This window comes from Lutra lutra, chromosome 3 (assembly GCF_902655055.1).
Source record: "Lutra lutra chromosome 3, mLutLut1.2, whole genome shotgun sequence".
Classification (NCBI taxonomy): domain Eukaryota; kingdom Metazoa; phylum Chordata; class Mammalia; order Carnivora; family Mustelidae; genus Lutra; species Lutra lutra.
The window spans coordinates 13,519,546-13,532,180 of record NC_062280.1 but is presented as its reverse complement, the minus strand read 5'-3'; the positions used below and the strand labels follow the sequence as shown (position 1 = coordinate 13,532,180).

Sequence of the window (12,635 nt, the reverse complement as noted above, 5' to 3'; positions counted from 1 at the left end):
CCAAAAAGCAGCAGCAGAAGGAGGAAATAGAGGTGAAGACAGAGAAGAAGAAAAAGGGAAAGGAAAAAAAATGTGGATGCAGGAGAGGAAATAAACATACACTGAAAAAGAAAAAGAGATCTACAATTTAATCTGATTAAACTTGTGATAAATGCCTAAATTAAGAAAAAAGAGAAATTGCAAGTAAAACACCTAACTTTACACCTCAAGGAACTAGAAAAACAAAGAACAAACTAAGGCCAAAGCAGAAAGAGGAAATAAGAAAGATCAAAAAGAAATAAGTTAAATAGAAACCAGAAAAACAATAGAAAAGATAAATGAAACTAAGAGCAGGTTTTTGAAGAGATAAACTAAGAGAAGACTCAAATAAAATTGGAATCGAAACATGTTACAAATGATATCACAGAAACACATAGACTCATAAGAAACTCTTGTGAACAATTATATGCCAACAAATTGGACTGCCTAGAAGAAATGAACTAATTCCTAGAAACATACAACTTAGACTGAATCATGAATAAATAGAAAATCTGAATAGATTAATAATGAGTAAGGAGATTAAAATAACCAAACCCTCCTGACAAAGAAAAGCCCAGGACCAGTTGGTTTTACTGATGAATTCAACCAAACACTTAAAGAAGAATGAAAAGAAATCCTCCTCAAACTCCTCCAAAAAATTAAATAAGAAGAAACTCCCGAACTCATCTTACAAGGTCAGCATTACCCTGACACCAAAATCAGATAAAGATGCTACAAGAAAAAAAAACTGTAGACTGACATCCCTAATGATTATGGATGCAAAAATTTCTCAGCAAAATCTTAGCAAACTGAGTTCAATAGCATATTAAAGTAATCATATTACCATGATCATGTGGGATTTATCCTTGTGATGCACAGGTGGTTCAATATAAGCAAATCAGTAAATGTGATATACCACATTAGCAGAATTAGAGATAAAAATTATCATCTCAATAGATGAAAAAAAAAACATTTCACTAGAAGATCTTTCATGATAAAATATCTTAACAAATTGGGTATGGAAGAAACATACCTCAACATAATAGAGATCAAAATATATCAGGCCCACAGCTAACATCATCCTCACTGATGAAAGTTTAAAAGCTTTAGTCTAATATCAGGAATAAGACATTTTTACCACCCTTACTCAACTTGTATTGGAAGTCCTATCCAGAGAAATCAAGATAAAGATAAATAAAAGGCACCTAAATCAGAAAGGAAGAAGAAAAATTGCCTTTATTTACAGATGGTAACATTCCATATGTAGAAAATCCTAGATTCATAAAAAAAAAAAAAGTCTGTTAGAACTAATTCAGTAAATTTGGAGGATATAAAATCAGTACACAACATCAATTGTGTGTCTATATATTAACAATGAAATATCTGAAAAAGAAATAAAAAAAATCCTATTCGTGATAGCATCAAAAACAATAAAATACTTAGAAATAAATTTAACAAGGAGGTGAGAGATCTGTGCATTGAAAGCTGTAAGACTCTAATGAAAGAAATTGAAGAAGATGCAAATAAATGGAAAGATATTCTATGTTCATTGATCAATAAATGAATGCTGTTAAAATGTCCCCATTACAAGCCATCTATTGATTCTGGGCAATACTTATCAAACTTCAAGAACATTTTTCAGAGAAAAATCCTAAAATGCATGTGGAACTACAAAGGACCATAAATAACCTAAGCAAACTTGAGAAAGGACCCAGCTAAAGGGCCCCCACTTACTAATTTAAACTGTATTACAAAGCTATAGTAATCAATATAGTGTGGCATTGACATAAAAACACATGCATAGACTAAGTGAATAAAACAGAATCCCCATATATGTTTATAAAAAATTTAAAAAAAATTTTTTTTGATGTGAAAGAATTACTTTTTATTTTTTTATTATTATTTTTTTAATTTTATTTTTTATAAACATATATTTTTATCCCCAGGGGTACAGGTCTGCGAATCGCCAGGTTTAAACACTTCACAGCACTCACCATAGCACATACCCTCCCCAATATCCATAACCCCACTCCCCCAAACCCCCTCCCCCATCAACCCTCAGTTTGTTTTGTGAGATTAAGAGTCACTTATGGTTTGTCTCCCTCCCAATCCCATCTTGTTTCATTTACTCTTCTCCTACCCCCTCAACCCCCCATGTTGCATCTCCTCTCCCTCATATCAGGGAGATCATATGATAGTTGTCCTTCTCCGATTGACTTATTTCGCTAAGCATGATACCCTCTAGTTCCATCCACGTCGTCGCAAATGGCAAGATTTCATTTCTTTTGATGGCTGCATAGTATTCCATTGTGTATATATACCACATCTTCTTTATCCATCCGTCTGTTGATGGACATCTAGGTTCTTTCCATAGTTTGGCTATTGTAGACATTGCTGCTATAAACATTCGGGTGCACGTGCCCCTTCGGATCACTACGTTTGTATCTTTAGGGTAAATACCCAGCAGTGCAATTGCTGGGTCATAGGGTAGTTCTATTTTCAACATTTTGAGGAACCTCCATGCTGTTTTCCAGAGTGGTTGCACCAGCTTGCATTCCCACCAACAGTGTAGGAGGGTTCCCCTTTCTCCGCATCCTCGCCAGCATCTGTCATTTCCTGACTTGTTAATTTTAGCCATTCTGACTGGTGTGAGGTGATATCTCATTGTGGTTTTGATTTGTATTTCCCTGATGCCGAGTGATGTGGAGCACTTTTTCATGTGTCTGTTGGCCATCTGGATGTCTTCTTTGCAGAAATGTCTGTTCATGTCCTCTGCCCATTTCTTTCTTTTTTTTTTTTTTATTTATTTGACAGAAATCACAAGTAGGCAGAGAGGCAGGCAGAGAGAGAGGAGGAAGCAGGCTCCCTGCTGAGCAGAAAGCCCGATGCGGGGCTCGAACCCAGGACCTGGGATCATGACCTGAGCCGAAGGCAGCGGCTCAAACACTGAGCCACCCAGGCGCCCCCCTCTGCCCATTTCTTGATTGGATTATTTGTTCTTTGGGTGTTGAGTTTGCTAAGTTCTTTATAGATTTTGGACACTAGCCCTTTATCTGATATGTCATTTGCAAATATCTTCTCCCATTCTGTCAGTTGTCTTTTGATTTTGTGAACTGTTTCCTTTGCTGTGCAAAAGCTTTTGATCTTGATAAAATCCCAATAGTTCATTTTTGCCCTTGCTTCCCTTGCCTTTGGTGATGTTCCTAGGAAGATGTTGCTGCGGCTGAGGTCGAAGAGGTTGCTGCCTGTGTTCTCCTCGAGGATTTTGATGGATTCCTTTCTCACATTGAGATTCTTCATCCATTTTGAGTCTATTTTCGTGTGTGGTGTAAGGAAATGATCCAATTTCATTTTTCTGCATGTGGCTGTCCAATTTTCGCAGCACCATTTATTGAAGAGGCTGTCTTTTTTCCATTGGACATTCTTTCCTGCTTTGTCGAAAATGAGTTGACCATAGAGTTCAGGGTCTATTTCTGGGCTCTCTATTCTGTTCCATTGATCTATGTGTCTGTTTTTGTGCCCAGTACCATGCTGTCTTGATGATGACAGCTTTGTAATAGAGCTTGAAGTCCGGAATTGTGATGCCACCAACTTTGGCTTTCTTTTTCAATATTCCTTTGGCTATTCGAGGTCTTTTCTGGTTCCATATAAATTTTAGGATTATTTGTTCCATTTCTTTGAAAAAAATGGATGGTACTTTGATAGGAATTGCATTAAATGTGTAGATTGCTTTAGGTAGCATAGACATTTTCACCATATTTATTCTTCCAATCCAGGAGCATGGAACATTTTTCCATTTCTTTGTGTCTTCCTCAATTTCTTTCATGAGTACTTTATAGTTTTCTGTGTATAGATTCTTAGTCTCTTTGGTTAGGTTTATTCCTAGGTATCTTATAGTTTTGGGTGCAATTGTAAATGGGATGGACTCCTTAATTTCTCTTTCTTCTGTCTTGTTGTTGGTGTAGAGAAATGCAACTGATTTCTGTGCATTGATTTTATATCCTGACACTTTACTGAATTCCTGTACAAGTTCTAGCAGTTTTGGAGTGGAGTCTTTTGGGTTTTCCACATAGAGTATCATATCATCTGCGAAGAGTGATAGTTTGACTTCTTCTTTGCCGATTTGGATGCCTTTAATTTCCTTTTGTTGTCTGATTGCTGAGGCTAGGACTTCTAGTACTATGTTGAATAGCAGTGGTGATAACGGACATCCCTGTCCGTGTTCCTGACCTTAGCGGAAAAGCTTTCAGTTTTTCTCCATTGAGAATGATATTTGCCGTGGGTTTTTCATAGATGGCTTTGATAATATTGAGGTATGTGCCGTCTATCCCTACACTTTGAAGAGTTTTGATCAGGAAGGGATGCTGTACTTTGTCAAATGCTTTTTCAGCATCTATGGAGAGTATCATATGGTTCTTGTTCTTTCTTTTATTAATGTGTTGTATCACATTGATTGATTTGCGGATGTTGAACCAACCTTGCAGCCCTGGAATAAATCCCACTTGGTCGTGGTGAATAATCCTTTTAATGTACTGTTGAATCCTGTTGGCTAGTATTTTGGCGAGAATTTTTGCATCTGTGTTCATCAAGGATATTGGTCTGTAGTTCTCTTTTTTGATGGGATCCTTGTCTGGTTTTGGGATCAAGGTGATGCTGGCCTCATAGAATGAGTTTGGAAGTTTTCCTTCTATTTCTATTTTTGGAACAGTTTCAGGAGAATAGGAATTAGTTCTTCTTTAAATGTTTGGTAGAATTCCCCCGGGAAGCCGTCTGGCCCTGGGCTTTTGTTTGTTTGGAGATTTTTGATGACTGTTTCAATCTCCTTACTGGTTATGGGTCTGTTCAGGCTTTCTATTTCTTCCTGGTTCAGTTGTGGTAGTTTATATGTCTCTAAGAATGCATCCATTTCTTCCAGATTGTCAAATTTGTTGGCGTAGAGTTGCTCATAGTATGTTCTTATAATTGTCTGTATTTCTTTGGTGTTCGTTGTGATCTCTCCTCTTTCATTCATGATTTTATTTATTTGGGTCCTTTCTCTTTTCTTTTTGATAAGTCTGGCCAGGGGTTTATCAATCTTATTAATTCTTTCAAAGAACCAGCTCCTAGTTTCGTTGATTTGTTCTATTGTTTTTTTGGTTTCTATTTCATTGATTTCTGCTCTGATCTTTATGATTTCTCTTCTCCTGCTGGGTTTAGGGTTTCTTTCTTGTTCTTTCTCCAGCTCCTTTAGGTGTAGGGTTAGGTTGTGTACCTGAGACCTTTCTTGTTTCTTGAGAAAGGCTTGTACCGCTATATATTTTCCTCTCAGGACTGCCTTTGTTGTGTCCCACAGATTCTGAACCGTTGTGTTTTCATTATCATTTGTTTCCATGAATTTTTTCAATTCTTCTTTAATTTCCTGGTTGACCCATTCATTCTTTAGAAGGATGCTGTTTAGTCTCCATGTATTTGGGTTCTTTCCAAATTTCCTCTTGTGATTGAGTTCTAGCTTCAGAGCATTGTGGTCTGAAAATATGAAGGGAATGATCCCAATCTTTTGATACTGGTTGAGACTTGATTTAGGACCAAGAATGTGATCTATTCTGGAGAATGTTCCATGTGCACTAGAGAAGAATGTGTATTCTGTTGCTTTGGGATGAAATGTTCTGAATATATCTGTGATGTCCATCTGGTCCAGTGTGTCATTTAAGGCCTTGATTTCCTTGTTGATCTTTTGCTTGGATGATCTGTCCATTTCAGTGAGGGGAGTGTTAAAATCCCCTACTATTATTGTATTCTTGTCGATGTGTTTCTTTGATTTTGTTATTAATTGGTTTATATAGTTGGCTGCTCCCACGTTAGGGGCATAGATATTTAAAATTGTTAGATCTTCTTGTTGGACAGTTCCTTTGAGTATGATATAGTGTCCTTCCTCATCTCTTATTATAGTCTTTGGCTTAAAATCTAATTGATCTGCTATAAGGATTGCCACTCCTGCTTTCTTCTGATGTCCATTAGCATGGTAAATTCTTTTCCACCCCCCTCACTTTAAACCTGGAGGTGTCTTCGGGTTTAAGATGAGTTTCTTGTAGGCAACATATAGATGGGTTTTGTTTTTTTATCCATTCTGATACCCGGTGTCTTTTGATTGGGGCATTTAGCCCATTAACATTCAGGGTAAGTATTGAGAGATATGAATTTAGTGCCATTGTATTGCCTGTAAGGTGACTGTTGTTGTATATTGTCTCTGTTTCTTTCTGATCTACTACTTTTAGGGTCTCTCTTTGCTTAGAGGACCCCTTTCAATATTTCCTGTAGAGCTGGTTTGGTATTTGCAAATTCTTTCAGTTTTTGTTTGTCCTGGAAGCTTTTAATCTCTCCTTCTATTTTCAATGATAGCCTAGCTGGATATAGTATTCTTGGCTGCATGTTTTTCTCAGTTAGTACTCTGAATATATCATGCCAGCTCTTTCTGGCCTGCCAGGTCTCTGTGGATAAGTCTGCTGCCAATCTAATATTTTTACCATTGTACGTTACAGACTTCTTTTCCCGGGCTGCTTTCAGGATCTTTTCTTTGTCACTAAGACTTGTAAATTTTACTATGAGGTGACGGGGTGTGGACCTATTCTTATTGATTTTGAGGGGGGTTCTCTGAACCTCTTGGATTTTGATGCTTGTTCCCTTTGCCATATTGGGGAAATTCTCTCCAATAATTCTCTCCAACATACCTTCTGCTCCCCTCTCTGTTCCTCTTCTTCTGGAATCCCAATTATTCTAATGTTGTTTCGTCTTATGGTGTCACTTATCTCTCGAATTCTCCCCTCGTGGTCCAGTAGCTGTTTGTCCCTCTTTTGCTCAGCTTCTTTATTCTGTGTCATTTGGTCTTCATATCGCTAATTCTTTCTTCTGCCTCATTTATCCTAGCAGTGAGAGCCTCCATTTTTTATTGCACCTCATTAATAGCTTTTTGATTTCAACTTGGTTAGATTTTAGTTCTTTTATTTCTCCAGAAAGGGCTTTTATATCTCCCGAGAGGGTTGCTTTAATATCTTCCATGCCTTTTCAAGCCCGGCTAGAACCTTGAGAATCGTCATTCTGAACTCTATATCAGACATGTTACCAATGTCTGTATTGATTAGGTCCCTAGCCTTTGGTACTGCTTCTTGTTCTTTTTTTTTGTTGTGAATTTTTCCGCTTGTCATTTTGTCCTGATATGAGTATATGAAGGACCAAGTAAAATACTAAAAGGGTGGCAACAACCCCAGGAAAATATGTTTTAGCCAAATCAGAAGAGATCCCAAATCGTGAGGGGGAAGAAAGGGGATAAAAAGGGGTTCAGAAAGAAAAAAAAAAAAGAAACTATTAAGAAAGCCGATAAAGAAAAAATATAAAAAGGGGAAAAATATATATATATATATATATTAGATAAACTATTTAAAAAACATTAAAAAAGAAAACGGTAAAAGTTAAAAAAATTTAGCAGAAGAAGAGAAAAAAAAATTGAAAAAGAAAAAAAAAATTAAATTAACTGCAAGGCTAAAGAATCATGGGGAGAAAGCCATGAGTTCCGTGCTTTGCTTTCTTCTCCTCTGGAATTCCACCGCTCTCCTTGGTATTGAAACTGCACTCCTGGGTTGGTGAACTTGGTCCTGGCTGGGTTTCCCGTTGATCTTCTGGGGGAGGGGCCTGTTGTAGTGATTCTCAAGCGTCTTTGCCCCAGGCGGAGTTGCACGCCCTTACCCAGGGCCGGGCTGAGTAATCCGCTCCGGCTTGCTGGGTTTGCTTTCGGGAGCTTTTGTTCCCTGAGTGCTTTCCCTAGAGTTCTTTCAGATAGTGGTTGATTTTCTGTTTCTAGAATTGCTGTTCTTTTTCTCTTCAATCTCCCGTTGGATTTGTAGGTGTTTGCAATCTTAGATATCTATCTAGCTGATCTCCCGCTACCTGAAGTAGTCTCAGCCTGCTACTTCTCCGCCATCTTGACTCCTCCCCCTAAAAAATTTTTTATTTAATTAAATTAAAATTAAATTAAATTAATTAAAAATTAATTAATTAATTAAAATAAAAAATCTTGGGGTGGGGGGTGTAAAAAACAGAATCCCCAGATAGGAACCAACACCAATACAGTCAACTAACAATTGGCAAGCAACCAAGAGTACTCACTGAGGAAAAGATAGTCTCTTCAGTTAGCAGTACTATGACAACCAGATAACCACATGCAGAAAAATGACTTTTATACTAGAGTTAAGTGATAATACACCATCATATTACAGTGTTAGACTGTCCTGATTTTGACTGTATACTTACCATTACCAGTGTATTTGATATTTTCATATGTTTTTATGTTATTAATTAGTATCCTTTCATTTTGAAGAAATATTTTCAGCATTTTTTGGTAAAGCAGGTCTAATGGTGGCAGTTGCTGGCCACATACTGGCAATAGAGATTCTCACAGGCCCTGAGCCTGTGACCCTCCATACTCAGCTGCCCATTATGCCTTGGTCGTGGAATTAGCACCTGGCCAACTCACTCAGCACAACCACCAAAGCCTTCTTGCTAGATGGAACCAAAGGTGGGTCCTCTGTACTCAGTCCCTTGCCAGGTGCCACATTAATGGAGGAGATCACCCCTCTCCCAGACCATTTGGTTACCTGGGGAGCCCCTTGAGATCAACTTAGTAGTGAAGAATGGTTCTCTCTTTATAACTACTTTTTGATATTTTCATTATTATGTGTGTTGGTGTGGACCACTTTGGGTTGATTTTGTTGGGGTTTGCCATGCCTCCTGGATCTGGGTGTTGGTTTCCTTCCCCAGATTCTACAAGTATTTTAGCTTTTATTTCTTCAAATAAATTTTTTTCTCCTTCTTCTCTTTTCTGGGGCACCTATAATGTGAATGCTATTATGCTTGATGATGTCATTGAAATCCCTTAATCCATTTTCATTTTTTATTATTCTTTTGTTTTCTGTTCCATATGGTTGTTTCTATTACTATTTTTTCCAGCTCATTAATCCTTTTCTGCTTCCTCTATCTATGATTTATTCCCTCTAGTGTATTTTTAATTTCAATTATTGAGCTCTTAATCTCTGAATGGTTCTTTTTATATATTTTCTATCTCTTTGTTGAAAGTCTGAGATCCTTACTTTTTCTCAAGTCCAGTATCTTTATGGCCAGTACTCTGAATTAGTTCTCTGGCATATTGCCTATAGCCATTTCATTTAGCTCTTTGCTGTGACTTTATTCTGTTCTTTCCTTTGGTACATCTTCCTGTCTCCTCATTTGTCTCTCTGTATATGTTTCCATGTATTAAGCAAGTCAGCTACATCTCCTGATCTTGAAAGTAGTGACCTTAAGAAGAGGTACTTTGGTGTCCTGTAGTGATGTTCCCTCTTCATCAGAACCAAGAGCTTCAGGGGTGTCTCCTCTTTGTGTTGCATGTGCCCAACTCTTGTGATTGAGCCTGTTTGCGTCCAGTCCAGTCAGCTGCAATGGCCACTTAGCCTATTGTGGACAGTGCTGTTAAGATGCTAGTCTGGGGTTTTCTTGGGCTTGTAGTTTAGTCAAACCAGATGAGTGCCCTCAGCCCATTTGCCAGGACTGTGGTCACACCAAATGGCAGGGTGCTCTTCCTGAATTGTCCCCTGAGAGTCTTTCATTGTTGGGTGAGTCCAGCACTTAGACCCGATGTCCAACTCTAGTACATATGTTTGGGTTTCAATCAAATAAGTGTATGTGGTTATCTTCCCCTCTTCCCAGGGTAGGAGTCACTTTGGAGTAGTGTATTAGAAAAAGAAATTAAACCTCCTACCCACGTACCCCATGATCTTTGCAAACTGCTGCTCTAGTGTTGTTATCTCAGTGGGGTTGTTTGTTATACTGGCCCTTTAAGTTGGGGCTCAGCTTCTGGTCCTCTGGCTCTCTTAGAGAAAAGCCTACTGATTTTTAAAGTTTCCAAAGTTTAGCCCTGCTGACCTTAAAAACTTGTGAAGTTAGGGCCCTCTGGTTTTCAAAGCCAAATGTTACAGGGATTCGTCTTTTAAGTGTCTCCCTTGCCTGGGGTGCCTGGGGTGGAATCTGTTCTTCTTCCTTCTCTGTGCTTGTGGTGTCCCCCTTTTGTGGTTAGTCTCTCTGGGTGTTTAGACCCCACCCCATGTCTGTCCTTTCTGCCCTTTCTGATGTGGCCTCCTCTGTATGATTAACTGTAAAGGGTGTGTTCTGCCCAATTAATAATAAAATAATGGCACTTTCTTTTATGCTTACCATTTCCTACCTCAACAATCTACTAATACAATGTTTCAGCTATGCAAGTGATCTCACCATTTCCAGTTGCACTGGAGGTTAAATTGTAAATGAATTCTTTTTCTTAATATAGTAAGGCCAAATGGTAACATTAGATCTCATTTTATTACTTATAGCCATCAATAATGCTGTTTAAAAATCATATTGATATTTAGTTTTCATTCACTTTTTTTGTTTTTATTTCAGAGCCCTTATTGTTCCACTAGCACATTGAATGAAAATATAAAACTTCCTTATACTGTAGGTAAGTTATTATTTGTATATATATTATTTAGATTTTCAAATATTCAGTGAAATAGAGAATATGAACTCACATAAAGTTATAATTATCAAGACTTTCCTCCAAAATGTAAATTATGCTATGATGCTTTGTGGTTATTCGCATGAAAAAACCTATGGGAATTACAATATTAATTGGAAATCAAGCAAAGCAAAATAAGGATCACCTTAAAATCCTGGATAATACTTACTTTACATGATTATAATTTACTAAACAATTTACTTGATTTATGTGTATTTACAAACATTTTATCTACCCTGTAAATCTACCCAGTGAAGATATTTTTCTGATTGAAGATGTTCAGTGATATCATTATAAAGACATATTTGACATATCAGTAAACCCAAAGGATACAATCAAAATATTTAACAACCATTACATACATAAGCATGGAACAACCAAATTTGGGTTAGAGTTCTAGAAGGACCCCTACTGTGCTGTACTGGGATTAAGGGAAATGATAGATTTCTAAGGGAATCAGGTAACCAAAGCAATGAACGTATGGTGGGCATTTGAACATCGTGAGGCAGCAACTTTTTATAAATTAGTACAGAATGTTCCAGAGAGATTACAGTAATCTAATTAAAATGAAGAGAAAATAAGATAACAAGAACTCTTGACAGGAAAAATAAGCAAGCAAGCACATTTCTTTGTAACAAGCAAAATTTCTTCAACACTCCATCTTATGGGCTATCTGATGAAAATGTGATTGACAAGAATGTTTTTAGAACAGAGATTTTCCCCAAAAGGGAAATTTTGCTTATTTGAATAGTTGAATATAATGAAATAAAGATGATTAGAAATTAATACTTTAGGCATATATGTTTTGTATTTATATATATGTACACTATTGTATATGTATTTATACATTTATTCTATACATCAATAGCAATTCTAAGAATATATGTTGGGGTGCAGGAAGCTATTTTGAAACATAGGATGTCAGTTTCAGGAACTAATATTTTAAATGTCAGGAAAGTTTTAAAGTACATCTGAATTATTATTTATTCTAGAAGAAAAATGATGATTTGGATTAACATTCAGGAGTAATAAGACAACTTGAGGGTGCCTGGGTGGCTCAGTCATTAAGCATCTGCCTTTGGCTCAGGACATAATCCCAGGGTCCTGGGATCAAGTCCCACATCAGGCTCCCTGCTCAGTGGGAAGCCTGCTTCTCCCTCTCCTACTCCCCATGCTTTTGTTTCCTCTCTCACTTTCTCTGTCAAATAAATAAATCTTTTTTTAAAAAAAGGACAACTTGGGAGAGTGGGATGCTTGAGTATTCATAATAGGATTCCTACAAAACTTTCATTCTAATACCCTTTGGATTCTTCTAACCATAAAGAACCTTTGGGGTAAATCTGATACAATTGCAAACAGGTTCCTTATTCTATTACTTCAAACTATTCCTTGAAAAAAAAGAAATACTCTATCAAATAATAGAAAATATTAATGAGGGGATTAATCGGACCTCACCTCTGCCTTGGTACTAACTCTGCAACCTTAGGGAATCATTTGTCTTACAAAAAACTTAATTTTCTCATTTTCAAAACAAAAGTGCAGAACTAAATACTAAATATAAGAATAATAATATAATATAAATATAATATATATATAATATATATAATAATATAATATAAATAAATAATTTAATACTAAATATAAGAATAAATGTTTCAACACTTTGCTTGCCATTGCCTGATATTGCCTTATTTAATCTTCATAATTTTGTAAACACTTTCCATATATTCATTTAATTTTCACACAACTGTGTAGGGTTCACACTACTATCCTAGCTTTACAGATGAGGCAACTGAGGCATGGAAAGGCTGAGTAATTGGAAAATTAAATTATGTAAAAGAAGTATGTGAACCAAGTCAGTGATCTGACTGAGCCACCCAGGCACCCCTAAATACATTTTAAATGGTTTTGTTAAACTTTCAAAACAAACAAGGATGGGGCTCCTGGGTGGCTCAGTGGGTTAAGCCTCTGCCTTTGGCTCAGATCATGGTCTCAGGGTCCTGGGATCGAGCCCCGCATCGGGCTCTCTGCTCAGCGGGGA

The 12,635-nt window shown here is 37.0% G+C and overlaps 1 protein-coding gene across 1 annotated transcript in view; it reads left to right on the top strand.

The window, feature by feature from the left end:
- Positions 1-12,635, top strand: part of C2CD6 (C2 calcium dependent domain containing 6) — a 150,585-nt gene that overhangs the window by 99,053 nt on the left and 38,897 nt on the right. Inside the window, exon 14 of the mRNA XM_047721328.1 lies at positions 10,480-10,537. Coding sequence (XP_047577284.1) covers positions 10,480-10,537 — 58 coding nt within the window. The remainder of the gene's footprint in view (positions 1-10,479; positions 10,538-12,635) is intronic.